At 37.3% G+C, this 22,830-nt stretch overlaps 11 protein-coding genes across 11 annotated transcripts; 5 read left to right on the forward strand and 6 right to left on the reverse strand. All coding sequences in view use genetic code 12, as the record gives it.

The window, feature by feature from the left end:
• Positions 1-145: 145 nt before the first annotated feature.
• RMP1 (Rmp1p) lies at positions 146-997 on the forward strand (the record flags this gene model as incomplete). Its single annotated transcript, XM_051813251.1, has 1 exon — positions 146-997. The coding sequence occupies one exon, from the start codon at positions 146-148 to the stop codon at positions 995-997; it is 852 nt and encodes a 283-aa protein (XP_051673061.1).
• Positions 998-1,235: 238 nt separating this feature from the next.
• Positions 1,236-3,053, reverse strand: STP2 (Stp2p; the record flags this gene model as incomplete). The annotated part of the gene is made up of 1 exon (XM_051813254.1): positions 1,236-3,053. One exon carries the CDS (start codon positions 3,051-3,053, stop codon positions 1,236-1,238), a length of 1,818 nt encoding a protein of 605 aa, XP_051673062.1.
• Positions 3,054-5,002: 1,949 nt separating this feature from the next.
• Positions 5,003-6,001, forward strand: CANMA_001300 (spermine synthase; the record flags this gene model as incomplete). The annotated part of the gene is made up of 1 exon (XM_051813255.1): positions 5,003-6,001. The coding sequence occupies one exon, from the start codon at positions 5,003-5,005 to the stop codon at positions 5,999-6,001; it is 999 nt and encodes a 332-aa protein (XP_051673063.1).
• A 370-nt stretch (positions 6,002-6,371) lies between these two features.
• CANMA_001301 (uncharacterized protein) lies at positions 6,372-8,216 on the forward strand (the record flags this gene model as incomplete). The annotated part of the gene is made up of 1 exon (XM_051813256.1): positions 6,372-8,216. The coding sequence occupies one exon, from the start codon at positions 6,372-6,374 to the stop codon at positions 8,214-8,216; it is 1,845 nt and encodes a 614-aa protein (XP_051673064.1).
• Positions 8,217-8,352: 136 nt separating this feature from the next.
• On the reverse strand, positions 8,353-10,353 carry ECM25 (Ecm25p; the record flags this gene model as incomplete). Its single annotated transcript, XM_051813257.1, has 1 exon — positions 8,353-10,353. One exon carries the CDS (start codon positions 10,351-10,353, stop codon positions 8,353-8,355), a length of 2,001 nt encoding a protein of 666 aa, XP_051673065.1.
• A 930-nt stretch (positions 10,354-11,283) lies between these two features.
• RPN1 (proteasome regulatory particle base subunit) lies at positions 11,284-14,190 on the forward strand (the record flags this gene model as incomplete). Its single annotated transcript, XM_051813258.1, has 1 exon — positions 11,284-14,190. The coding sequence occupies one exon, from the start codon at positions 11,284-11,286 to the stop codon at positions 14,188-14,190; it is 2,907 nt and encodes a 968-aa protein (XP_051673066.1).
• Positions 14,191-14,291: 101 nt separating this feature from the next.
• CANMA_001304 (H(+)-transporting V0 sector ATPase subunit c'') lies at positions 14,292-14,885 on the reverse strand (the record flags this gene model as incomplete). The annotated part of the gene is made up of 1 exon (XM_051813259.1): positions 14,292-14,885. The coding sequence occupies one exon, from the start codon at positions 14,883-14,885 to the stop codon at positions 14,292-14,294; it is 594 nt and encodes a 197-aa protein (XP_051673067.1).
• An 838-nt stretch (positions 14,886-15,723) lies between these two features.
• On the forward strand, positions 15,724-17,336 carry CANMA_001305 (uncharacterized protein; the record flags this gene model as incomplete). The annotated part of the gene is made up of 2 exons (XM_051813260.1): positions 15,724-15,796; positions 15,859-17,336. The coding sequence occupies 2 exons, from the start codon at positions 15,724-15,726 to the stop codon at positions 17,334-17,336; spliced, it is 1,551 nt and encodes a 516-aa protein (XP_051673068.1).
• A 75-nt stretch (positions 17,337-17,411) lies between these two features.
• CANMA_001306 (nicotinamide-nucleotide adenylyltransferase) lies at positions 17,412-18,251 on the reverse strand (the record flags this gene model as incomplete). The annotated part of the gene is made up of 1 exon (XM_051813261.1): positions 17,412-18,251. The coding sequence occupies one exon, from the start codon at positions 18,249-18,251 to the stop codon at positions 17,412-17,414; it is 840 nt and encodes a 279-aa protein (XP_051673069.1).
• A 568-nt stretch (positions 18,252-18,819) lies between these two features.
• CANMA_001307 (peptidylprolyl isomerase family protein) lies at positions 18,820-19,379 on the reverse strand (the record flags this gene model as incomplete). The annotated part of the gene is made up of 2 exons (XM_051813262.1): positions 18,820-19,226; positions 19,289-19,379. The coding sequence occupies 2 exons, from the start codon at positions 19,377-19,379 to the stop codon at positions 18,820-18,822; spliced, it is 498 nt and encodes a 165-aa protein (XP_051673070.1).
• Positions 19,380-19,720: 341 nt separating this feature from the next.
• CANMA_001308 (uncharacterized protein) lies at positions 19,721-20,719 on the reverse strand (the record flags this gene model as incomplete). The annotated part of the gene is made up of 1 exon (XM_051813263.1): positions 19,721-20,719. One exon carries the CDS (start codon positions 20,717-20,719, stop codon positions 19,721-19,723), a length of 999 nt encoding a protein of 332 aa, XP_051673071.1.
• Between the last annotated feature and the right edge of the window lie 2,111 nt (positions 20,720-22,830).

Here is a 22,830-nt window from a genome sequence, read left to right on the forward strand (position 1 = left end):
AATTGATCCTTTTTTTTTTAATGAAAGCTCATCATCACTTGCATATACTTTTTTTTCAACTTTTTAATTTTTTTTCCACTTTGTGTTAAACGGAATATGCTATAACTGCCACCACACCTGGGTATATATCATCAACACTCCTCAAATGGATAATCAGATACACGCAGATCTTCTAAACGAATATGAAATTCTAAATATACTTCACCACCGTTCCAAAAACCAACATCGTCAACAGCACTGGTTCAAATACCTCAATATAATATATCGTAATCTACGCAAACTACTCAAGCTACAAATCGATATAGATCGACTTCAGAATACCCCCAAGTATCGATTGAGAATAGAGCATAAGCAAAGTCAAATGGTAAAACTAAGCAATAAGATAATACAGGTTTCGCGCAGTGCATATTGGGCATATAATTCGATACTAGTCTTGGGACAATACATTACTTTAGGCTTTGCCTTGATTGGGAACTTGGCCAAAATTGTCCATTTAGTGCAAAATATTGATGGTGTTAATGTTAAGAGAGTTACTAATCTACCTGCTAGTGACTACACCGATACAAATTTGAGCAATGTGGGTAATATGTTTGGTGGTGATATGAATGAAGATGATTTAGATGATTTAGGTGAAGAAATAGCTTATGATGAGGATGACACTGCGGCCACCCCCGAGAATGAAGCCACTACAGCTCTTCAAGGAGACGCAAATAGTAATCAGACTAGACAATTGAATGTTCTTTCTCTAACAGGAGCGAGCCTGGGTGCCAACCAGGAGAATGAGAAGAATAAAAGTTCCCAACCACCAAAAGTGGACCATCCTACGTCATCAGAACCACCAAATAAATCAAAACGCAAGCACAAACCAGCACCACCAAATTCTATTGATGATATATTCGCTGCATCCTCAAAAAAGAAAAAGAAAAGCAATGAATCAAAGAAATCAAGGTCAAGCAAGAAATCATCAAGATCGGCAATTGATGATATCTTCTCTTAGAGTAGCCAGAGTGTAGTTGTTGAAGAGACCTAGCTGTGATTCAAAAACCAAAAAAAATAAAACATTGCTAAAAAATACATTTATCTAATAAAATAACGATTTGGGAACCTTTAAAAGGAAACGCTTCAGCAGTCTGGCTAGACAAACTTTGAAAACAAAAAAATAAATTCGCCAAATTAACCCACCCTCGTAAATAATAACGTAAGAAATACACACCTCGGTTGAAAAAGAAAGATCATCAATTCATATACTGACTTCCAACACGTTGTACTGTTTGGAAATACTGTTGTTGTTGCTGCTGCTGATGTTGTTCATACAACATTTGCTCCTGCAAACTTGGCTGTTGCTGTTGCATTTTGTAAATTTGTGCCACCTCATTGTACTGTCGCGTCGATGCAGGACTTAACTGATCGACATCAAGACAATATTCGTCATCATAATCCTCTCTAATAATTGGTTTTGGATCATGAGCCGTAGTGATATGGTCAAACCGATATGGTGTTGGTATGTATTGTGGTTGAGGCTGATGGTGAGGTACAGCAATGTGGACATGAGCTTGATCTTCTTTGACGTAGTTGTTTGTCATTAGACCTAATGGAGACTTTGAAGTTTGTGGAGTGAATGGTGAATGCGTCGAACATGACTCATATTGTGACGAAGATGCTATGGAGGTAGGAGTATCCATATGCTGTGGTGGTGATGTCGATACTGGAGCATTCAAATGATGGTAAGCTGGGTTGGGGTGGTCGTTACGAAATTGATGTTGTTCTTGAACTTGTTGTTTCAAGCTCTTCTTTTTTCTTTCCTTTCTGGCTAATCTCTTTTGTATTCTTTGTTGTTTCACCTCTTCAAGAACTTTAGAAGCAAAAGGTAACAATTCAGGATCGGTAATTTCTTCATTCTTTTGTAACTTCTTCTTCAACCTATTCTTGAGCCTAGACTTACCTTTGTAGTCTTGAGGAAGGAATTTGCACTCACCACCTTCAACGTGTATTTCACACCATATTTCTGCGCTATTGAAATATTCTCCACACATTGAACAATGCCCTTCGCTATTACCTCTATTTTTGGTCTTGATACCTTTGGGATAGTTGAAATGCCTAGACTTTAAATGCGTTTTATAGGTATCTCTTCTTGAAAATCCTCCATTGGGGTGACATTTATGGGTGATGTTGTTTTCATCTCTGTATATACTTTGGGAGTAGAAAGGACAGGAATAAGCCTTACTGCTAGAGTGTTTTTTCAAATGTCTTGTGAGATAACCTCTAATCTTAAAGGTGGCATCACAGTGTGGACATTGGAACGATTTATCCCCGCCATCTCCTTCTTCGAAATCTTCTTCCATGTATGGCGAAGATGATTCATGGGAAGAGTCGTTTGGCGAAACTGATTGCTCTTTGCCTAGCGAGGTGTTTGATTCCAACTTTGCTGATAAGGTTGTCTCGTTAGATGAATTCGACATGGTTGGTGACAACTCATTGATAATCTCTCTTTGTTTGAGGTTATGTGGTTGAGGGATCTTGAATGCATCCAACTCTGCGCCCTTGGTCAACACCGAGTCATCCTCAGTGAATACCCATTCCAATTCGCCATTTTCGTTCTTTACTGGTAGGAGTCTAGTTGTTAGTCCCATAGAACAACTTGTTGGTACTAGACATTCTTCTGCTTTCTGTTCCTTAATAGAGCCAGAGTCGCTGGTAGTATTCATTGAAGGAAATAAAATGTCCTTTGGCTCTTCTTTTTCTTCCTCCTCTTTGTCGTCGTCATGGTGAGGCGCTCCCTTGACATCCCCTGTAGATTGAGCATTTGAGTCCTCTTGAATAATCACTAGTGGAGACTGTTTCAATAAAAGTTCGTAAAAGGTGTCAAAGATATACTTGAGTGTGGTCACTATAAATGCAATTATAGCAATACTAAAGAAGTTACGTGTTATAGTCTCACTCGTAGTGTTTGAAAAAAGTCTTCCACTCTTCATATTGGTTGCAGGTGATGATAACTGCTTCTTCGGTATATGAATCTGTTGTTTATTCTGTTGTAAAGGCAGTTGCGTTCTCATTATAGTATGTATTGCTATGGTATCTTTGGGCTATGTTTTATTATAATCACGGATAAATATTTTGGTTGTCTTTATTTTTTCTCTCTCTCGTCTAGAACGCACAGTATTAGTAAAGAAAAATATCTTTTTGACTTGTGGCAAATGTTGCTTTCTTAGAAGCTGTTGTATAGAACTACGGTTTGAGGCCTCGTGGTTGAACTGTATCAGTAGTGGTATTAGCAGAGAAAGATCTATCTTAGCAGTGTGGTCCTTTTGTTTTGATGAATTTTTTTTTACTTTTTTTTGTTCTTTTAGTTCATTTGTTCTTTTTTTTTTGTTTTTTTATTGTTTGTAGAAAGTTATTTGTGTGTGTGGTGTGTGTAGTGTGCGTAGTGTGATGGGAAAAGGTCGTGTAAAGTGGGTTGGTTTTATTTTTAGTAAATCTTCCCCTTTTTAGACAAATAATAATAGTATATATATATATATATGTGTGTGTATGGATGTTCGTATTTTGTAGAGAGAGATACCCGCTTATAGCCTCCATTTTGAGTTTAAATTCTTGTACTTTGGTATGTAATAGATGCAGAATAATGTTTTTTATTTATGTCAAAGATTTTAGTGGCTATAAAACCATAAACTACTCAAAACATAAATTAAAGGCTATATTTGCTTTTGGACCTCAAATCTTCTCATCTCACCTCTTTCCATTTGTCTCATGATGCTTACTTATTTCGGTAGACGGTCGTTTCCAGATCAGACTTCAGCTTAGCTTTCGGAAGTGATTAACTTTTATTTCAACAGAAGTCCGAAATACGAACATTGTTTCACCAGTGGTGTGACTGTTGCTTTGTTTTTGTTGGATTGTACTAAGTACACGACTTCAATACAATAAATGTAAGACACACAAACGTATGTCTAGATTTTATCCCCGCGTTAGCGGAAAAGTAGTGTATTGTTATCAAAATTACACAAACTTCTTCTCCTCCTTTTTGATTTAGGAACGACCTCGGAGTAGGGAACGAGAGATGTCTTTGCATTTAAAAGAATTTAGCTTCCCATGTAAACATGTAAAATGTGTCTCAGAATATACTCCACAGTTTTAATATTAAAGTTTTAAACTCTGACACGGGGCTAGTTATTTAGAGCCAATCACTACAAAGCAATATCCGATCGTAGCCGAAAAAAGTACACGTCACTCGAGCAAATCGACCAAGCTTCCCCTCGCGTTTGTCTTTGCACAATATGTAGATAGATGTTGACATTGTCAATTTGTCAAGGATCTGTTTTAGTAGTCGTTTATGGAAAATTGCGTCCCCTAACCGACGATTCTCTATGGTAATGAAGTGTGACATGAAACTTCAACAAATACCACTCAAGAACTACACACAATGGTGCATTCCTTTGAAACTCTAAAAGGTTTGTTGGGTTATATCCACTATTCTCATAATCTACTGCCCCCTCTTGGTTGGGGGTTCTAAACGGAAGAAGTTTTAACTTCAGCCTAAAGCTGACCCTGAAACTAAGTTTCTCAATTAAATTTTTAAAGTTGTTCATGTAAAGTCACTTTCAACCGGTAATTCTTGTCTATGTAATTGTTCGGTTATCTTCTAATATATCTCGGTAATTCTATGTCACTTCCTCGATATGTAAGGTGTTGTTTCACTCCACCACGCATTTTCAACAAAACTGGCACAAGACCATTTAACCTATTGAGTATGTACATATTACTACACAAAATCATAGATAATAATAATAATAAGAAGAATTTAATTAAAGGAAGAGATGGAAGGAAGAAGAAAAAAAAAAATATTATCCACACAAGTTGTCCCCTTGATACAATCAAAGTTTAGTGGTATAGATAGATAACTCCATGGGGTGTATAATATAGTATCAGTACCTTTCACCCGCACAACCCACACTTCTCACTTTACCATCTCACAGAGCATACGAGTCTACGAATATAAAGAACCATGCACGATTATCAAAATGGAGGTTCGGTTAGCTCCACATCAACTACTGTAGAACAAGATACACCAATAGATATCACAACCTTCAATCACGATGCTATATCATTTGATCCAAAGACACTGAAGTATTGGTTCTATGAGAAGTCTGCTGATGCATTCCCCGGACAGGCATTTGGTTTACAAGTGGACCAAATATTGTACCACACTAAATCACAATACCAAGATATACTCATCTTCAAGTCCAGTTCTTTTGGTAATGTATTGGTTCTCAATGGTATCATACAGTGTACTGAAAAGGACGAATTTGCCTACCAAGAATTAATAACTCATGTACCAATCATGTCGCATCCCTCGCCCAAAAAAGTATTGGTCATAGGAGGTGGTGACTGTGGGGTTATTCGAGAGTTGATTAAACATGTTGAGGATCAAACTGTGGAGTCAATAACCATGGTTGAAATTGATGATATGGTTATCAAATTGCTGACAAAATATCTTCCCCAAATGGCTAAATATCATAATCATCCCAAATTAAATTTGATAATTGACGATGGGTTCAAATTCCTTCGTGAGACAAAGTTGAAATTCGATGTTATAATTACCGATTCCTCTGATCCTGAAGGTCCAGCAGAAGAATTTTTCCAAGTCAATTATTTCAAACTATTGCGTAATGCATTGAATCACCATGGCATTGTCATTATGCAATCGCTGGAGAATATATGGCTTAATTTGAAATATCTCAAAAATTTAATCAAGAAATGTAAGTACGTGTTTCCAAATGTGAAATTTTGTCAATGTTATATGCCAAGTTACACTTCGGGACAATTGGGATTATTGGTAGCCACGACAAATGATTCATTCAATTTGACAAAACCATTGAGAGTGTTTGACAGAAAGAAAGAGAGTCAATTGTTTAAATATTATAATCAATTGGTTCATCAAAGCTCATTTATTTTGCCCACTTGGGCTCAGGATTACCTTGAAATTGATGAAGAGAGTATATGAGAATGTCTTTATGCATGTAAATAATAGTAATATCAACCAATTCATCCTGTAAATGTGCTTCGTATTAACTAGAGAATATGCTACCAATTACTTTTGCGTAATTGTGTAATGCACGACCTTTTGCAAGGTAGTGCAACTCTGCATAATTTACTAAAAAATAAAAAATTAAAAAAAAAAAAGAAATAAAAATTTTTTTGGCCATTTCAACACACCCTCTCTCTCCTTGCCTTCAGAAAAAATTCTGAAAACAAAACAATTTAACAAGAAAGGTGTGTACCATTATCCAAAGTAGTGTATCAAACATCAAGTTGCAAAATATACATATCTTGCATTTTTGTTCTACAATACGCTTATATACATCTACCCCATTATGTCTGCTCCAGAAGATGATTTCGCTAGTAACATTGATGAACAATTACTCAACAGTGTTGATTCACACCATGACTCAAGAATTAAGTTAGAGGATATTGCTCAAGCTGCTAATGTATCCGAGACAGCAAAAGCACAACAACAACAACAACAACAACAACTGCTGCAACAACAACATAATCTGCAACAACAGCAACAACATAATCAACAACAACAGCAACTGCTGCAGCAACAAGTTTTGAAACAAGAGCCCAAGCGCCAAAATAGAAGAAACAATAGGGCGTCTGCCAATACATTACCAAGTCAGCATCAACCGCAACAAGCTTTAGATGAAGATGAATTTAGAAAGTACCAGTTGCAGCAACAAGCGCAACAAAGTTCAGAGCAATTTGTAAGACAACAACAGCAACAAGCATTAGCTGCTGCTGCTGCCGCTGCCGCTGCTGCCGGATTAAACAATTATGGTAATCCTCATCCTCGTCAACAACATCATGGAGGACCACAATTACCTGATTTATCCGGTCCATCTACTGATGAATTGGCTGAATACAATATCCAAATCCCCGATCCCATTATTGATAGCAAGCTGAAGATTTACCCTGTTCAAGAAAACACCATCACTGCTGAAGGTAATTTAATAACACGTGCATACCCGGACCAAGTTTTCCAAAGTCGTGATGATTTGAATGAATTTATTGCTGATTTTGCTAGAGATAATGGGTTTGGTGTTGTTATTGCTCATTCTAACAAAAAGGCAATCTACTATACTTGTGAATTAGGTGGTCGTTATCGTCATAAAAAGACAAAAAAGATTGATGAACTGAAACAAGTTGATGTTGGTGAAGGATACATGTTGGATCCAGATACCAAGACCAAGAAATTGAAGTGTCCTTATTCCATGACTGCTTCTTACAAGAAATCAACTGGTATTTGGACCTTGAGAACTACTTGTAATGAACACAATCATCCGCAGTTGGATCCATTGAGTAACCATCCTATGCTTCGCAAGAGAAGCGATGAGTTGAATGTGTTGATTTTAGATTTGTACAAATTGGGAACCAAACCATCACACATTGAGTCCAAGATCAGAGAGCTGTATCCTGATCTTATAATTAAGCGCGAGGACATTTACAATGAAATTAGAGGTTACAAACGTAAATTGAAGAAGCAAAACTCCAGATTTGGGTTCAACAATCCATCAAGGATTGCTAATGCTCAGTATAGGAAGAAAGCAGCACAGCAAGCTGCTGCCGCTGCTGCTGCCGCTGCCGCTGGTGGTAATGGTGGAGTCATTGGTAATGGATCTGGAAACAACGATACTGCCGATGCTGTTGCCGCTGTCGCTGCAGCTGCTGATGCTGATGCGTTCTTGGGTGATGGCCAAGACATTGCCAGTTACGAAGCATTCCATAATCAGCAACAGCAGCACAATCAACAAAGCCAACGAAATCAACAAGCTCAACACTTGCAACAACAGCAACATCAACATCAACACCAACAGAACCAAAATCAAAGCCAAAGCCAAAACCAAGTTCACCAGCAACAACAGCAACAACAAGATCAGGCGCAACAACAACAAGAAGAGTTTCAACGTCAGTTTGTTGCAGCTACCCAAGCTCAACAACACCAACTTGATGAACAACAGTACCAGCAGTATCAGCAACATTTGCAAGACCATGGTTTGAATGATTCTGATGGCAGTGCTGCTGCTGCTATCGCTGCTGTTGCCGCAGCTAATGTCAATGTCAATGTTGGACGTCAAGACCATCATCATCATCACCATCCTTATCAAGATAATGGTGATTTGTCTATGGATAATATCGATTCGCGATTAGTTGGAGAGTAAGCAAATAAGGCGCTATTATTAATGTACTTTCAGGACTGATCTTTTTTACCTATATAGTTAATCAACACATGAATTTCCATCGTTGCAAACTCGCCTCGCCAGTATAGTTTAAGTCTGTATGAATATTTGTCTGACTCTACATGCTGTTCAAGATTTCCAACCCTTGCGACCGTTCTTCAAATAATTTGGCCAATTGGGAAACTTTACGACCTCTAATCACTGGTTTCTTCTTTTGTGGCGGTGCTGCCAAGTCGCCTTCATGTTGATGTTCAACATCAACCTGATCATTATGTCCACTAGCGGCAGTATTTAGGGTTGGTGTTTTAACCGGTAAGGGGCTTGGTTTAGTGAAATGATATTTTTGTGGTGGGTATTGTAATTGAAGGTTGGACACGTTTGATAATTTGGCTCCCGATTTAGTTGATCTTGGCGAGCGAATTGGCGTTTTGGGGGCGGTAGTGGTAACTGATGGTTTGGGTGCAATGTTTTCGTCATTTAGTAATTGTTCATCCTCCATTTCAGATCCCTTGTCGAAGTTAGGTTGTATTGGTTCTTTGTTATCTGTAAACACAGTAGTATGAGGTGCGTCTTGCTTTGATAACCTTGGTTTTGGAGCTGGTGGTGCATCCTTTGGTTCGCGAGCTTTACTTGGTGATAAATCTCTATTTCTCTTGCTGTGGGCTCTACTTACCGGTCTTGGTGGTTTGAGGGGTAAATCTTCTTCACTGTCTGGCATTTGTTTGACTTTTACTGGGGACTGGAATTTATTAATAGAAGTCCGACCTGGCTTTATCTCAACAGCTTCCTCTAAGAAGTTGTCATGTTTAGCAGTCCCATTCATCTGTGCACTGTCGTCCAATTCTAGCTCAGAATTTGAATACAATATGTTGCTCGTATTAAATAACACCCGAGATTCCTCATCACTATCATCATCTTCATAGGTGACTTCGTAAGTCATCTCATATGCGGTTTCAATGTTATTACCCTGATAGTCTCCACTAACAATATCTTCAACTAAAGGGTAATCGTATGACATTTTCAATTCATCCCAGTATTGCAACACATTCTTGACAAATCGTTGAATCACAAGTACATGGCTCTTGTCAGTTGAAATCACTTCATGTGATAAACAATGAGCCATGCACTTGGCAATTGTAGTTGAACTGTGCTTTGTAACCAGTTCATTAGAAATAAGCTTGGTAAAAACTTGAAACAATTGTAATAGCAATTGATCGTAATTAACTGTTTTTGTGTACTGCCGATGCGACGTTATAATGGCATTTAAAATAGCTTGAGTGTATTCAAGATCATCCTGTATAGGTAGTAATACCAATTTGTGCGGTATCAATGCAAATGGTAAATCCAGTAGTATTTTCTTAAAGACAGTAGAAATGCAATACAAATCCCAATCATTTATCCAAATAAGTTGGTTTCTCGAAATACACTGATACAAGATATCAATGTTATCTCTTTTCCCCGGTGTATAGAATAACAATTCCTTTTTGCAACCATGCGTGTTTATAATATTTAGCAATTGATAGACATGATGGTAAAATGCCGGATGCGTTTGTGGTGATAACATGACATGGGAGTTGATAACGGGAGCCATCTTCAATGACAACTTAATCTCACTTTCCAACTGTAAGTCATACCGGTATATATTTAATGATATCTTCAACATGGTTATATTCAAGTAATGACTCAATTCACTCAATGTACGGCAATGTATAACATCGGTATGTCTTTGCCCCTTTGGCTCTAGGGCAAATGCATCCAACATGTAATTGATCGCTTCAATGTTGTGCTTCGTTGTGTGGTAATTGTGTATAACCGAAGTTATCGATTTAATAAACCAGGAATCATGTACTGTAAATACCTTGACCAAATTATTCAAGTTGATAGCATTGCTCATAAAGCTCTTTATAAATTTCAACCCCCAAACCCAACTGATTCTATTCAACCCATCAGAAAACATCACTAAAACATAGGGTCTCCCTGGTAAATGCTGCATCAACACCGGTATTAGCTTATCATAATTAATCACGTCAGTCGATGGAAGATATGAAGTGTCGAAAATGTATATGGGGTAATTTGTTATGGGGTCACGCAGGTTTGAGTTGTAAAATATCCTATCCATGGTGTATTGAACTGTTGAGTACTTTGGTATGGGCTACTGAAACATAAGATTGGCGGAAACAAATAAAGAACACCTGTTTGTAAATAGGTGAAGAAAAATATCCACCCGTATTTAAAATTAAATTGGTTTTAGCTTTTAGAGTAAATAGAAGAAATCCTTTTGTATAGAAGAGAGAGAGAGAGAGAGAGAGAGAACAAACAGTAAACAACAAACAACAAACAAACAAAAAATAGCTTTCTACTTCTTCTGCTTCTGCTTCTTTTTTTTTTTAACTAACGCGTTTTTTTTTTTGTTTTGTTTTTTTCCTTAAGAGAAAAGGGAGAAATAGAAAATTATCATTTGCATTTGGTAGCGGAAGATGCTACTTTAAATGGAGTACATTGACAGATGATGGCTGCCTAGATCATCCTTCCATGAATGTTGGCTTGCATTGTATCTCAGCTTATACTCTATCCACCTTTTAAGGGATTGCCAGTTGGAACCACCTGGTATCTGGAATCCATTGGACCTGGGCCGTTGATTCCTTAAATCCAAATCACGTTTAATGTGTCCGAAACACGCTATACCCATTTATGATATACCTACTAAGTAGTCGAACTCGCTCATCCAAAACAAACTCTTCTCTATTAGAGGGACTTTCATTGTAGGCTTCTGTTTGAACCCTCCTCATTTGGTAGTGTACTCGGTTTACATGCAGGAAAAGTCGACTTTTCAATTTTTCTCTTTTTTTTTTGCCACTTTGCTAAAAAAGAAATAGAGTGAATGAGTGAGTGAGTGAGAGTGAAAATCAAACTATCGCCCAAAATAGAATACATAATACCAAAGGCAAAATCAGTCAAATCGTAATTCATTCCGTGCTTACTACCACCAGTTATCCATTGTCAACAGATACAACAAGAACATCTCATAGGCTAGATTATTACAGCAAGAATGGCACCAGTACAGGAAGAAACTAAGGATCACCAACAAACACCTGCGGTTGCCAAAGATGCAAACCCGCCAAAAAAACATGTGGACAAGGAAGAAGAATTATCTGAGGAAGACCAGCAATTTAAAGAAGAATTAGAACTGATAGTGGAGAAATTGAAGGAGCCAAATCAATCGGAAGACCAATATGCCAAGTATTTGGAATCGTTGAAGAGATTCATTCAAGACTCTACTACCTCCATGACTGCCGTGCCTAAACCATTGAAATTCTTAAGACCAAGCTACCCCGACTTGACTGAATTGTATGATGAATGGAGTAAGAAATTTGGTGCTAAAAACGCAGTCGTATCCAGCTTGGCCGATATCTTGTCAATATTGGCAATGACATACTCAAACGAGGGCAAAAAGGAATCGGTAAAGTATAGATTATTGTCAAACACTGACACTATTCAAGACTGGGGTCATGAGTATTTGCGCCACTTGGCCTTGGAAATAGGAGAATCCTATCAAGAAAATCTCGGTGTTGACGAAGGATTGGTGTTGAAGTTGACTCAATTAGCATTGAAAATTGTTCCCTACTTTTTGCAACATAATGCTGAAGGAGATGCAGTGGACTTGTTATCAGAGATTGAGATGATTGATAAATTGCCTCAATTTGTCGATGACAGCACATATGCAAGAGTTTGTCTTTATGTTACTAGTATGGTACCATACTTGGCTCCACCTGATGACCTTTCCTTTTTAAACACAGCTTTTGCCATATACTTGAGCCACGGCCAATTGACTCAAGCCTTGACCATAGCAATTAAGTTGGATGACAAAGAGTTAATAGATCAAGTTTTTAATTCGACAAAAGATGAGTTGGTTCATAAACAATTGGGTTTCATCTTGTCACAACAACGCAGCAATTTCAAGTTACCAGAGGAAAACCAAGAAGTTCAAGAGACTATAAGTAATGTCAAGTTGAGTGAATATTTCCAGTACTTGATCAAAGAGTTGAACTTGTTGGATCCCAGAGTTCCGGAAGATGTTTACAAGTCGCATTTGGAAAACTCAAAGTATGGTTTGGGAACCTCTGGATCCATTGACTCCGCTAAGCAAAATCTTGCAGCTGCGTTTGTCAATGCTTTTTTGAACCTTGGATTTGGTAAAGACAAGTTGGTCAAGTCAGAAGAGGATAACAAGTCTTGGATTTATAGAACAAAGGGTAAAGGTATGGTATCCACTACAGCTTCTTTGGGTTCACTCCACCAGTGGGATGTCAACGAAGGGTTGCAGGTTTTGGATAAATACACTTATTCTGATGATCCAGAAGTTAAGGCTGGTGCTTTGTTGGGTACTGGTATTGTGTCTGCCAATGTCCACGACGATGTTGATGCAGCACTTGCATTATTGCAAGATTACGTCAACGACTCTAACAAATTGTACCAGACTGCTGCAATCAATGGGTTGGGTATTGCATTTGCCGGCTCTGCTAATGAGGAAGTGTTGAACTTATTATTGCCATTGGTCTCCGATTTGGACGCGCCATTAGAGGTTTCGTGTTTAGCTGCATTGGCTTTGGGACATACTTTTGTTGGAACATGTCATGGAGACATAACTTCAACCATTTTGCAAACGTTATTGGAAAGAGATTTTGCCCAATTGGCCAACAAATTTATCAAATTTATGGCATTAGGTTTGGGTCTTTTGTACATGGGTAAGACTGAACAAGTTGAAGATGTATTGGAGACCATCGACGCTATTGAACATCCAATCAGTAAGACCTTGAAAGTGTTGGTCAATATTTGTGCCTATGCTGGTACTGGTAACGTTTTGCAAATCCAGGCATTGTTGCAAATGTGCGCAGCTAAACCGAAAGACCAACTTGATGAAGAAAAGAAATTGGAGCAATCTGAAGAAGATCAGCAAAAGGCGGAACAAAAGGCTGAAGGAGACGGTGATGTTGATATGGAAGATGCAAAAGAAAGCAATGAAACCCAAGAAGGTGAATCGACGGAAAACAAAGCTAATGAAACTGAAGCAACCGAGACTGAGAATAAAGAAGAGGCTGAGAACAAGGAAGAGGCCGACAATGATGAAGTGGATGAAGATGAGGAATTATACCAAGGAATTGCAGTGTTGGGTTTGGCCAGTATTGCTATGGGCGAGGATATTGGTCAGGATATGTCATTACGTCATTTCGGGCATTTGATGCATTACGGAAATTCATTAATACGTAGAGCGGTGCCATTGGCTATGGGATTGGTCTCAGTGTCCAACCCGCAGATAAAGGTTTTTGAAACTTTGTCAAGATATTCACACGACCCAGATTTGGAAGTTGCGCAAAACTCCATCTATGCCATGGGTTTAGTTGGTGCTGGTACAAACAATGCAAGATTGGCACAATTGTTGAGACAATTGGCTTCGTACTACATCAAATCGCCCGATACGTTATTTATGGTTAGGGTTGCCCAAGGTTTATTGCATTTGGGTAAGGGAACCTTGACATTATCGCCTTTCAATATAGAAAGAACCGTGTTGTCTAATACGGCATTGGCTTCATTGTTGACCTTATCTGTTGCATTATTAGACCCAAGAGCATTCATTTTGAATGATTCAACAACAGAAACAAGTCATGAATTGTTGTATTATTTAACCCCCGCCATCAAACCTAAACTGTTGGTGACTGTTGATGAAAACTTGCAACCCTTAAAGGTCAATGTAAGAGTGGGTCAAGCTGTTGATGTTGTTGGTCAAGCAGGTAAGCCCAAAACCATTACTGGATGGGTCACGCAATCCACTCCAGTGCTATTAAACTACGGTGAACGGGCTGAACTTGAAAACGACGAATGGATAAGTTTGAGCAATTCGTTGGAAGGTGTCGTTATATTGAAGAAGAATCCTGAATTCATGGATATAGATAGTTGATCTAGAATAAAGGATAGAGAATGAGAATTTACTAATAACTTTTGTATAATGAGCTGTTGTTTTATTTAATCTTGTAGAAAACTGAGTCCCTTCTTCTTATCTCAACTAAACTCTTGTGCCTTACCAGTCATCAAAAGTCCAACAATCAACCCAAACAACCCCAATACAGATCCAAAAATCTCAACCACCAATATCTTTACAAACAACGAACTATCGGCTGCATCAGAGACTGCAGCAGTAGATCCAGTAATTCCAACGGCAATACCACAAATTAAATTCGAAATACCCACAGTCAACCCGGCCCAAAATAACGAGTACCCAGTATACAAATTCTCCTTTGAGAACAAAGCATCTTTGTCAACACTTTGCAATTTAGCACTAAACACAATTGCCATGATCAACCCATAAATGGCAACGACTTCACAAAAGATAATTGAAATCAAATTCTTAGTGGTGATTCGAGGCACTTTAACACCAGCTCCAATAATCGAAGAACCAGTGATGAATATACCCCATGCAGCTCCCACTACTGAAAACGATATGCACGAGCCAATTCCCAATGACGACCACATATATGGTGATGTGCTTTCCAAAAATTCTCCAACGTTGAATGATTCACCGGCTCCCGTGAATAACATATAGCCACCCACTGTTAAAAGTGAGAGTGTCACTATTGATGACGTTATGTATGACATTGGATGATACGTAGATTATGCAATGAATGAATGAAGGAAGGAAGGAGGGATCGATTGTGGTGTGTATTTGAGACTCTGTTAATTCGATGGTCGTGGTAATCTTTTTGATAACTTTGGTTTGCTGATAGTTTTTCGACCCGAATAGATTATCGGGTGCATTGTACACGACTTTTTTATTTTATTTTGGCTGCAAGAGTTACCTGAAGAGAGAGAAGCAAGAGAAGGAGTGGGAAATAGTGATGAGAGAAGGGGTGGTGCGTATGGGGCTTGCTAAGGTGGTGCTGGGAAAGGTAGGGTGTAGTCCTTTTCATTGTTTGTTGCGCCATCTACATTAATGATTATGCGACAGTTCTTCACTGAAGAAACATCTTCAACTGAAATTCCATATTACAAGAGCTCAAGATATAAACATTGAGGCTTGTCATATACAGAGTCTTCCTAAAAGTGGTAACCAACCAATGACTTGTCTTTTGAATGTTTGGTTTTGCTTTGCAATATGTTTTTCTGTTATGTTCAAATCAATTAAACACCCACCAGTTTTGCCCAATTTTCTCTTTTTTTCATACAGTAAAGAAGACACTCATTTTAAATTCCTTCCATATAGATACACTTATTTTGTCCTCCAAAGAGTTTGGCTTTATTTTTTTTTCCTTTCCTGGTAAAGTTTCTTCGATTGAAAAGATTCTTGTTATGCAAATGGTTGCGAAAGAAGAAAAATAAAGTTCTCCTCCAAGAGCCAGTTTTATAAATATATCAACTAAATCTAGATAACCATTCCAAAAAATTCCAAAGGAAAAAAGCTCGCCACCATTTACAAGCTTCTTATTCCAACATCACCATGAAGCTCGGTGTTATTATTTTGTTTATCAACAGCTTTGTTCACTGTCTAGGTACCACAAACGGTAAAATAAGTATGTATTATATGAAAGGCAAAAAAGAGTTGTGCCAAGCTTTGTACTAATGCAGAAAATAGATGTCATTAATGAAAATGAGTTAGTCAGCATGGCAGTGACGTCTCCCCAAAAACAAGGTTTGCAGTCCCCTTCACCGGGTGAATCTTTTTCCAAATCACAATTTGACGAGCTTCTTCCACCGGAGTTTAACCAGGACTATGTTGAGCAAATGTCACATTTCGGAGACAATGGCAATAACGATGAAAACTACCAAGAGGATGGTTATTTCAGCAGTGATGACAAGCTCAAGATTGATAGTAGTGTTCCTTTACATTGTCAACGGGAGGAGTTTGTGATTCATTCATTGGGTGACTTGAACTCCATTATAGAATGTGAGACGATTATTGGAAATGTCGTTATTTCTGAATTTGATTACCCAATTATCACGTTCACCAATTTGGTTAAGATTAAAGGTAATTTATTTATATTCAAGTCTCCTGAATTAGTTCGTATTGAAAGTCCACAATTGAATAGTATTACTGGACTGTTTCAATTGTTTGAATTGACATCATTGGCATTGATTAGTGTTCCTAGCTTAAAACAAGTTCTTGCATTGAAATGGGAGATTTTGCCAATATTGAGCAATGTGCAATTTAATTCTGAAATCAAGGGGATTGAAAGTATAACCATATCTGATACTTCATTGACTGGGTTTTCGGGATTTGTTGCTGATGAATTGAAGGTGTTGGATATCAATAACAATCGATTTTTGGATGCCATTGATTGCAATGTCGAAAAAGTGACTGAACTATTGCATGTGTCTGCCAATTCAAACGAAATCAAGGTTAATTTACCCAATTTGAAACAAGTTGAAGAGTTGAGTATTCATAACGTCGAGTTGTTGAATTTGGGCAACTTGGAACGTGTTGGCAAGTCAATGAGTTTAAGTAGTAGCTTGTTTCAATCACTTAAATTTCCCAGGTTGAAGTATATTGGTGGAACATTGAATTTATCCAAGAATTCCAAGTTGGAGAATGTTGAGTTTCCCGAATTAGATGAGATTGACGGTGGCTTGATGATTATTAATAATAATCATGTCGAAAAGGTTAATTTTTTCCCCAATTTAAAGATTATTGGTGGTGCTTTGGAAATTGTTGGAAAAATTACTGAATTGACATTTAGGAATTTGAAGTTGGTGAAAGGTAGCGCAATTGTCCGTTCAACTTCACCCCAGTTTGATTGCCGGAAATGGACAAAACTGGAGATTGGTTTAGTAGTTAGAGGGGGCAAGATTGAGTGTACTAATGCCAGCAATGAAAAGGTTACTTCAAGAACAAAAGAGGATGGTTCTGAAGCAAGTGAAGTAAAAAATGAAGTGGAAAATGAGGATACTGGTCAAGTAGAAGACAAGTCAAACAGTGGATCCAAGAATAGAACACTGAATACTAAAAATGACAAGTTTACAAAATCTTCTTCATCTTCATATAATTGGGATACATTTTATGTTGTGTTTTTTGTAACCACCATGATTAACTTGTGGGTATTCGTTGAACTTTGATTACGTACTTTTAAAATACTATTTATGTTTTATTAAGCTTTTTGATTAGTAGTACGCTTGATTAATCTTCTTTGGTTAACTTTCTTTATAAAGATTCTTGTCAATAATGTACTTGGCAACCTCCGGCAAAACCTGTTTCTCCCACCCTGGGTTCCCCAGCAATATCTCTTGTCTTATACCTGAGCTGCTAAAAGTGGCTACTTTATCATTCATATTTCTCAACAAAAAGATGTTGTTAGACCAATGACTAGGGATTTCCTCATGTTTACCAAGCGATATTTCTTTTACATAAACCAGTTGTTGGTTTATAGTAACTGTTTCACTATGTCTGGTCAAACAAACTAAATCCGTCATCTTCATAAAATGTTCCAATGAAATGGACAACTTGTCCGGCAAGTAGTATTTAGGATTAAGTATTCTAATTAAAGTGTCAAACCCAATTAGAAACGTCAATTTAAACCCTGGCTTGATTGTTTGTTGTTGTGCGTCAAGATAATCAAGGATCGACAATGACTTGTTGACAAACATTGCTTGCTTTGTCAACCCAATTGCAACTGTAATTGGAAAATTAGCAGCAATATGGTTGGCCATTAAATGGATCATCTCTAATCTTTGGTCAAATGACTCGGGTTGCGGGTGTACTTTATCGGCATTTTGTACCGAGAGTAACAAAAGCAAGACCTTATTGTTTATGGGAATACCGTCATAATTGGACTTCAACAGTTCTTCAATTATAGCATAATGAGCCAAATGAGGGGGATTGAAGGATGAGTCAAGTACACAAACACGTTGTGTTGAAGTGGTTATGAATTCTGGTGCATTGGTAGAACCCGATGATGACGCAGTGGAATAAACAATTCTAAAATCTGCCTTGGAGGCAATGAACTCTTGCAATGGCTTTAGGAACTTCGACATTTGTAATTAAATGGTGAAGAAAGAAAGAAGGGAAAGGTTGCATGTTATTTTCCACCCCCTTTTATTTTTTTCGTGATCCCTAACAATGCGGCGGTGACGTCGAGGGGGGAGTGGCAACAGTCAAGGGACTGCAGCTACCCGTTGCAAAAGCGAGCGCTACCGCAAGCAAAGCAATTGATTTAAGAGGGTGGTGGACAACTTGTGACGACGGTGAACTAGCATTGTATCTTATAAAAGGATAATACTTCTATAACTGAGCTTACGACTTTTAGAAAAAGAGTTGAAATCCACGTGAATGAAGGAGTTCACTTATATCGAGATTAATGTTTGGTACAGCATCGAAAGATTGATATCGGAAAGACTGATTCAAGTTAATGGCCAAAGAGTGACATGCTATCCAAGGTAGGGTATGTCCTCCAGTTTAGATAGTAGAAAAGTATCATCCTTTTACATCATAGGTTATAATTTAGGTGACTAGATTACAATAAGAAAATACAATTGACACAGTTCGTAGAGTGTATATCTGTAAAAACCTCATCGACTAATCTTATATCTACTCCAAGCACATTTACAATTCATCTTTCTCAATCACAACCTCATCATCATCGACGTCACCATCCGCAGCAACATCAACAACATTCTCTTTGCCCTCTTCTTCCTTCTTAACCCCAGCAATATCAACCAACTCAGTCTCAAAAACCAATGCTGCATTAGGAGGAATTGGTCCAATTCCCCTCTCCCCATAAGCAATATTTGGATGACACCAAATCTTTCTCCGTTCGCCAATGCACATATCCAATAACCCTTCTTCCCAACAGGTGATAACTTGTCCTTGGCCAATTACAAAAGGTAATGGAACGCCTCTATCCCAAGAACTATCAAATTTGGTCCCATCTTCTAATGTACCTTTGTAGTGAACAGATATGGAGTCTCCCTTTTGTGATTTACGTTTACAATCAACTTGTTTGAGGATGTCTATAGTTGGGTTAGTATAAAAGGTCGGGAAATGCACTTCAAGAGACGTATGTCTCACGTACCAATCTTTAACTCATCCGATGAAGGAGGTGATGATGCTAATGATGAAACAACAAATGTTGAAAGGGCAATATATACGGTGGACAATTTCATGTTTGGGTGAAGTTAAGGTAAAGTAAGTAGATTTGAGCGACAGAACTTTTGTCAACGAGAAGAAAACACGTACAACCTAAAAATAAGACGCTACTACCACTTCCATCCAAAACAAAACCATCGTCTGCTTGAACCTACAATTGTGAATCCTTTATTTACAAATAATATTGTTATTATTATACAAGAATAATTCAACTATTTAACCTCTTTCTTCTTCTTCTTCTTCTTCTTAATGTTACAGCATAATTTAAAAAATACCCCTTTGAATTGAAAACTTAAAACCCCAATTGAAAAAAAAAAAACATAGTAAAAAAAATATTTTTAATAATAGATTATTCCCATCAAAAGATTCTGCGACCAGATTCAAGTTCTTCCAAAACATCATCTTCGTCTTCCATAACATCCAACATCTGGTATTTGGTAATATCCCAACGATGCCAGAACTTCTTGATATCACTTATGTCAAAAGACTCAATGTGGTCTTGAAGGAAATCTTTTGACCTGAGAAGGCGACATTTAACATTCATCAACTCTTTATCATCGTCGTCATCATCGCCAGATGCAAGTGAAGCTGGTGTGATATATCCATGTACTTCGTCTTCAGCATATGTGGTTGCATCGCAATATCTTGCCCAAGCTTCATCAATAGCTCCTACTAAATATTCAAAGCATCTAGCTCTTGCGTTTCTGTCGGCAACAGCAACCGATTGGTTGTTGGAGTCGCTTTCTTCTTCCTCCTCTTCTTCTTCCTCATCAAGGTCACACTCATTGACGCCATTTACAAGCATCTTTTTCAAAGACAAGCTGCTGTTAACTGGACTAGATGCTAATTTGCAGTCCAAATTTTCAATCTCATCTTCAGATCTTAAAATCTTGATCGAAGAGTCTGATGTGCGGCGTGAGCAACGTGGACTTTTAACTTTTGCATTATAGCAGCCTTCTTGTACATCTTCTTCGTCTTCGTCATCACTGTATTGTGAAATTGCTCTTGACAATTTTGGGTCTATTGAGAATGAAGCACGAGTTGAAGCTCTTCTCTTTGCCCTTATCTGTTCAGCATCGTAACATGATTGTTCATCTTCACTGTCATCATCTTCCGATGACGACGAGTAGTATTTGCTAGCCAAGTCCTGCTTATTCAATTGAAAATCATTGCTTCTCAACCGTTGCAAGCATATTTTCTTGTTTGATGCAGATGGATACAAAAAGTCACAACCACGTTTATTGCCGGCAGAAGCGCTAGCACCACCGGTACCACTCTTGTTATTATTCAATGCGTATGATGGCTTTACAGCTGCAAAATGTTTCTCAAATGTGTATGGTTTGGGACACAATGCCATGTTTGTGTGTGTATGTGTGTAAAAAGTATGTACAAAAAACTAGGTAGCGTGTGCGACACCAAAAAAAATAATAAAAAATGAAAATAAAACCTTCTCACTCAGACAGAAAAAAAAGGTCAAAAGTCGTGCAATAATAACTAAATTATCCCACAGACAAAAAAACAAAAATAAAAGGTCGTGTAATAATAACCACCAAAAAAATATAATATGTGGGTGTGGGTGTGTGTTCTCTCTAATCAACCAATCAAGGCGTCAGAAAAAGTTTCTCTCCTTTAAATTAAAAAGAAAAAATTTGAATTCTTTGGAGGGCAAAAAATTAAAGTGGCCACCCAATCAAAAGTAAGAATACCAAAAAAAAATCAAAAATTCTCTTTCAAAGAAAACCAACAAAATATTAGTAACAGTTACCGGTGAAGGAATCAAAGTAGGATAATTCTCTGTGTAAACTGTAATTTGAAGGTAAACGACGAAGTTAACAAACAGCTGTTGTAGTAGTGTATGTTAAACTCTGATGGAGGTTGGTGAGTTGGTAAGTTGTTGACTTAAAAGTGTTTGTTATGTATAGTATACTTCAAACAAAAAAAAAGTCACTGATGGGAAAAAAAAAAACTTTGAGTTTGTTGAATGATTGGTTGAGGAAAAAAGAAAGGAGAAAAGAAAGAGAGAAAAAAATTTTGGAAAGAAATGACAAAAGTTTTATAAAAGAAAAAAAAGGAGTGACCAGAAATTAAAATTTTATGTCTGGTTTCATTTTACATGTTTGTATCAAAGAGAAGGACAAAGAACAAAGAAAATTTACAATTTATGCAGACACTTTTTCTTAACTAGATAGAAAAGTAGTGCAAACAAGACAGAGAAAAAGCAACACATGAAATAGGGGTGTTTGTTTATTACGTGTGCATGGATTTCATGTGCTTTTTTGTCTTCTTTGTAGGTAGTGCAAAAGTGCAACAATACTTTCCCATTATGGTTAAATTTTTTATGTAGCATCAATCTTCAGACTTTTTTAAACAAAAGAAATGAACACGTTTTACTTTTAATCTTTGAGCCAGCTTTTGGCAATTATTGGCTGGAAAGGTTTATTGAGCTATATCTTACAATATGGTTCTATTGTATCTCTACAATCTCCTTTATCCATGCAACACAAGCACCAACTGTAGATCTGTATTTGTCTTCTACTACTCCTGTCCCTTTTCCCCTTTTCGTTTCCCCTTTGATCGCTAAAGCCTCAATATCTGGATTTTTTGTTCTTTTACGAAGAAATAGTACTAAAACAAAATTGAAATTGTCTGTCTGTTGCTGTTATACTTTTGAAAACTGTCCAGAGCAATCTCTCACCCTATAGATAAAATTGAAGAAAGGCCAATTGAGACGTCTCCAGGTGGATAATTGACTACAGCAAAACATCACCACAGTCAATGCTTTCTCTTGATGTAAATCTAGGCGAAACGGTAACTCATTGGCCACTAAAACTTTCCCTCTTTTATTAAAAGCAATCTTATGAAAACTTCAATGTCGGAGTTGTCATTTTTCATTTCTTTTTTGGTGTCGGGGACATTCTTTTAAAAAAAACGACGTTTTGTTATAAATATGCCTACAGTGTATAGATAACAGAATCAATTAAACCTTTTTTTCTTGATTGATTAGATTAGGCAGTTGACTAGTAAGAGGAAAACCTTGATTGACAGATGTAATTTACGAGTATACTTGATTTTTGTTCATCTCTAAGTTTCTTTTCGAATGCTGTTTATTCCTATGGTAAAAACGTTTCTGTTTCCAATGTGTCCTTTTTATCTTGGAAGTTTTGCAGCAATTTCACAGCAAATAAAGAAAAAAAACTATGTAGACAGAAACAATTCAAAAGAAACATTGATGAATTCCAGTGTAGAGATCATCTTGTAGGAGAAGAAGAATCAAGTCTTTCGATGTACATAACTTTTACAACCTTTCCAGAGTAAAGCCTAATGACGTCTTTTACATATAAATATAACAAAATCTAATCTCAATCTAATCTAGCAACTTAATCTAAACTATACCCAGAAACTCCCTTACCCCATCTCTTTCGTAATCCAATAAAATAATAAATACCAAATAGCAAACGACATTAAGCG

This window comes from Candida margitis (assembly GCF_024628925.1).
Source record: "Candida margitis strain CBS 14175 chromosome Unknown scaffold9, whole genome shotgun sequence".
Taxonomy (NCBI): domain Eukaryota; kingdom Fungi; phylum Ascomycota; class Pichiomycetes; order Serinales; family Debaryomycetaceae; genus Lodderomyces; species Lodderomyces margitis.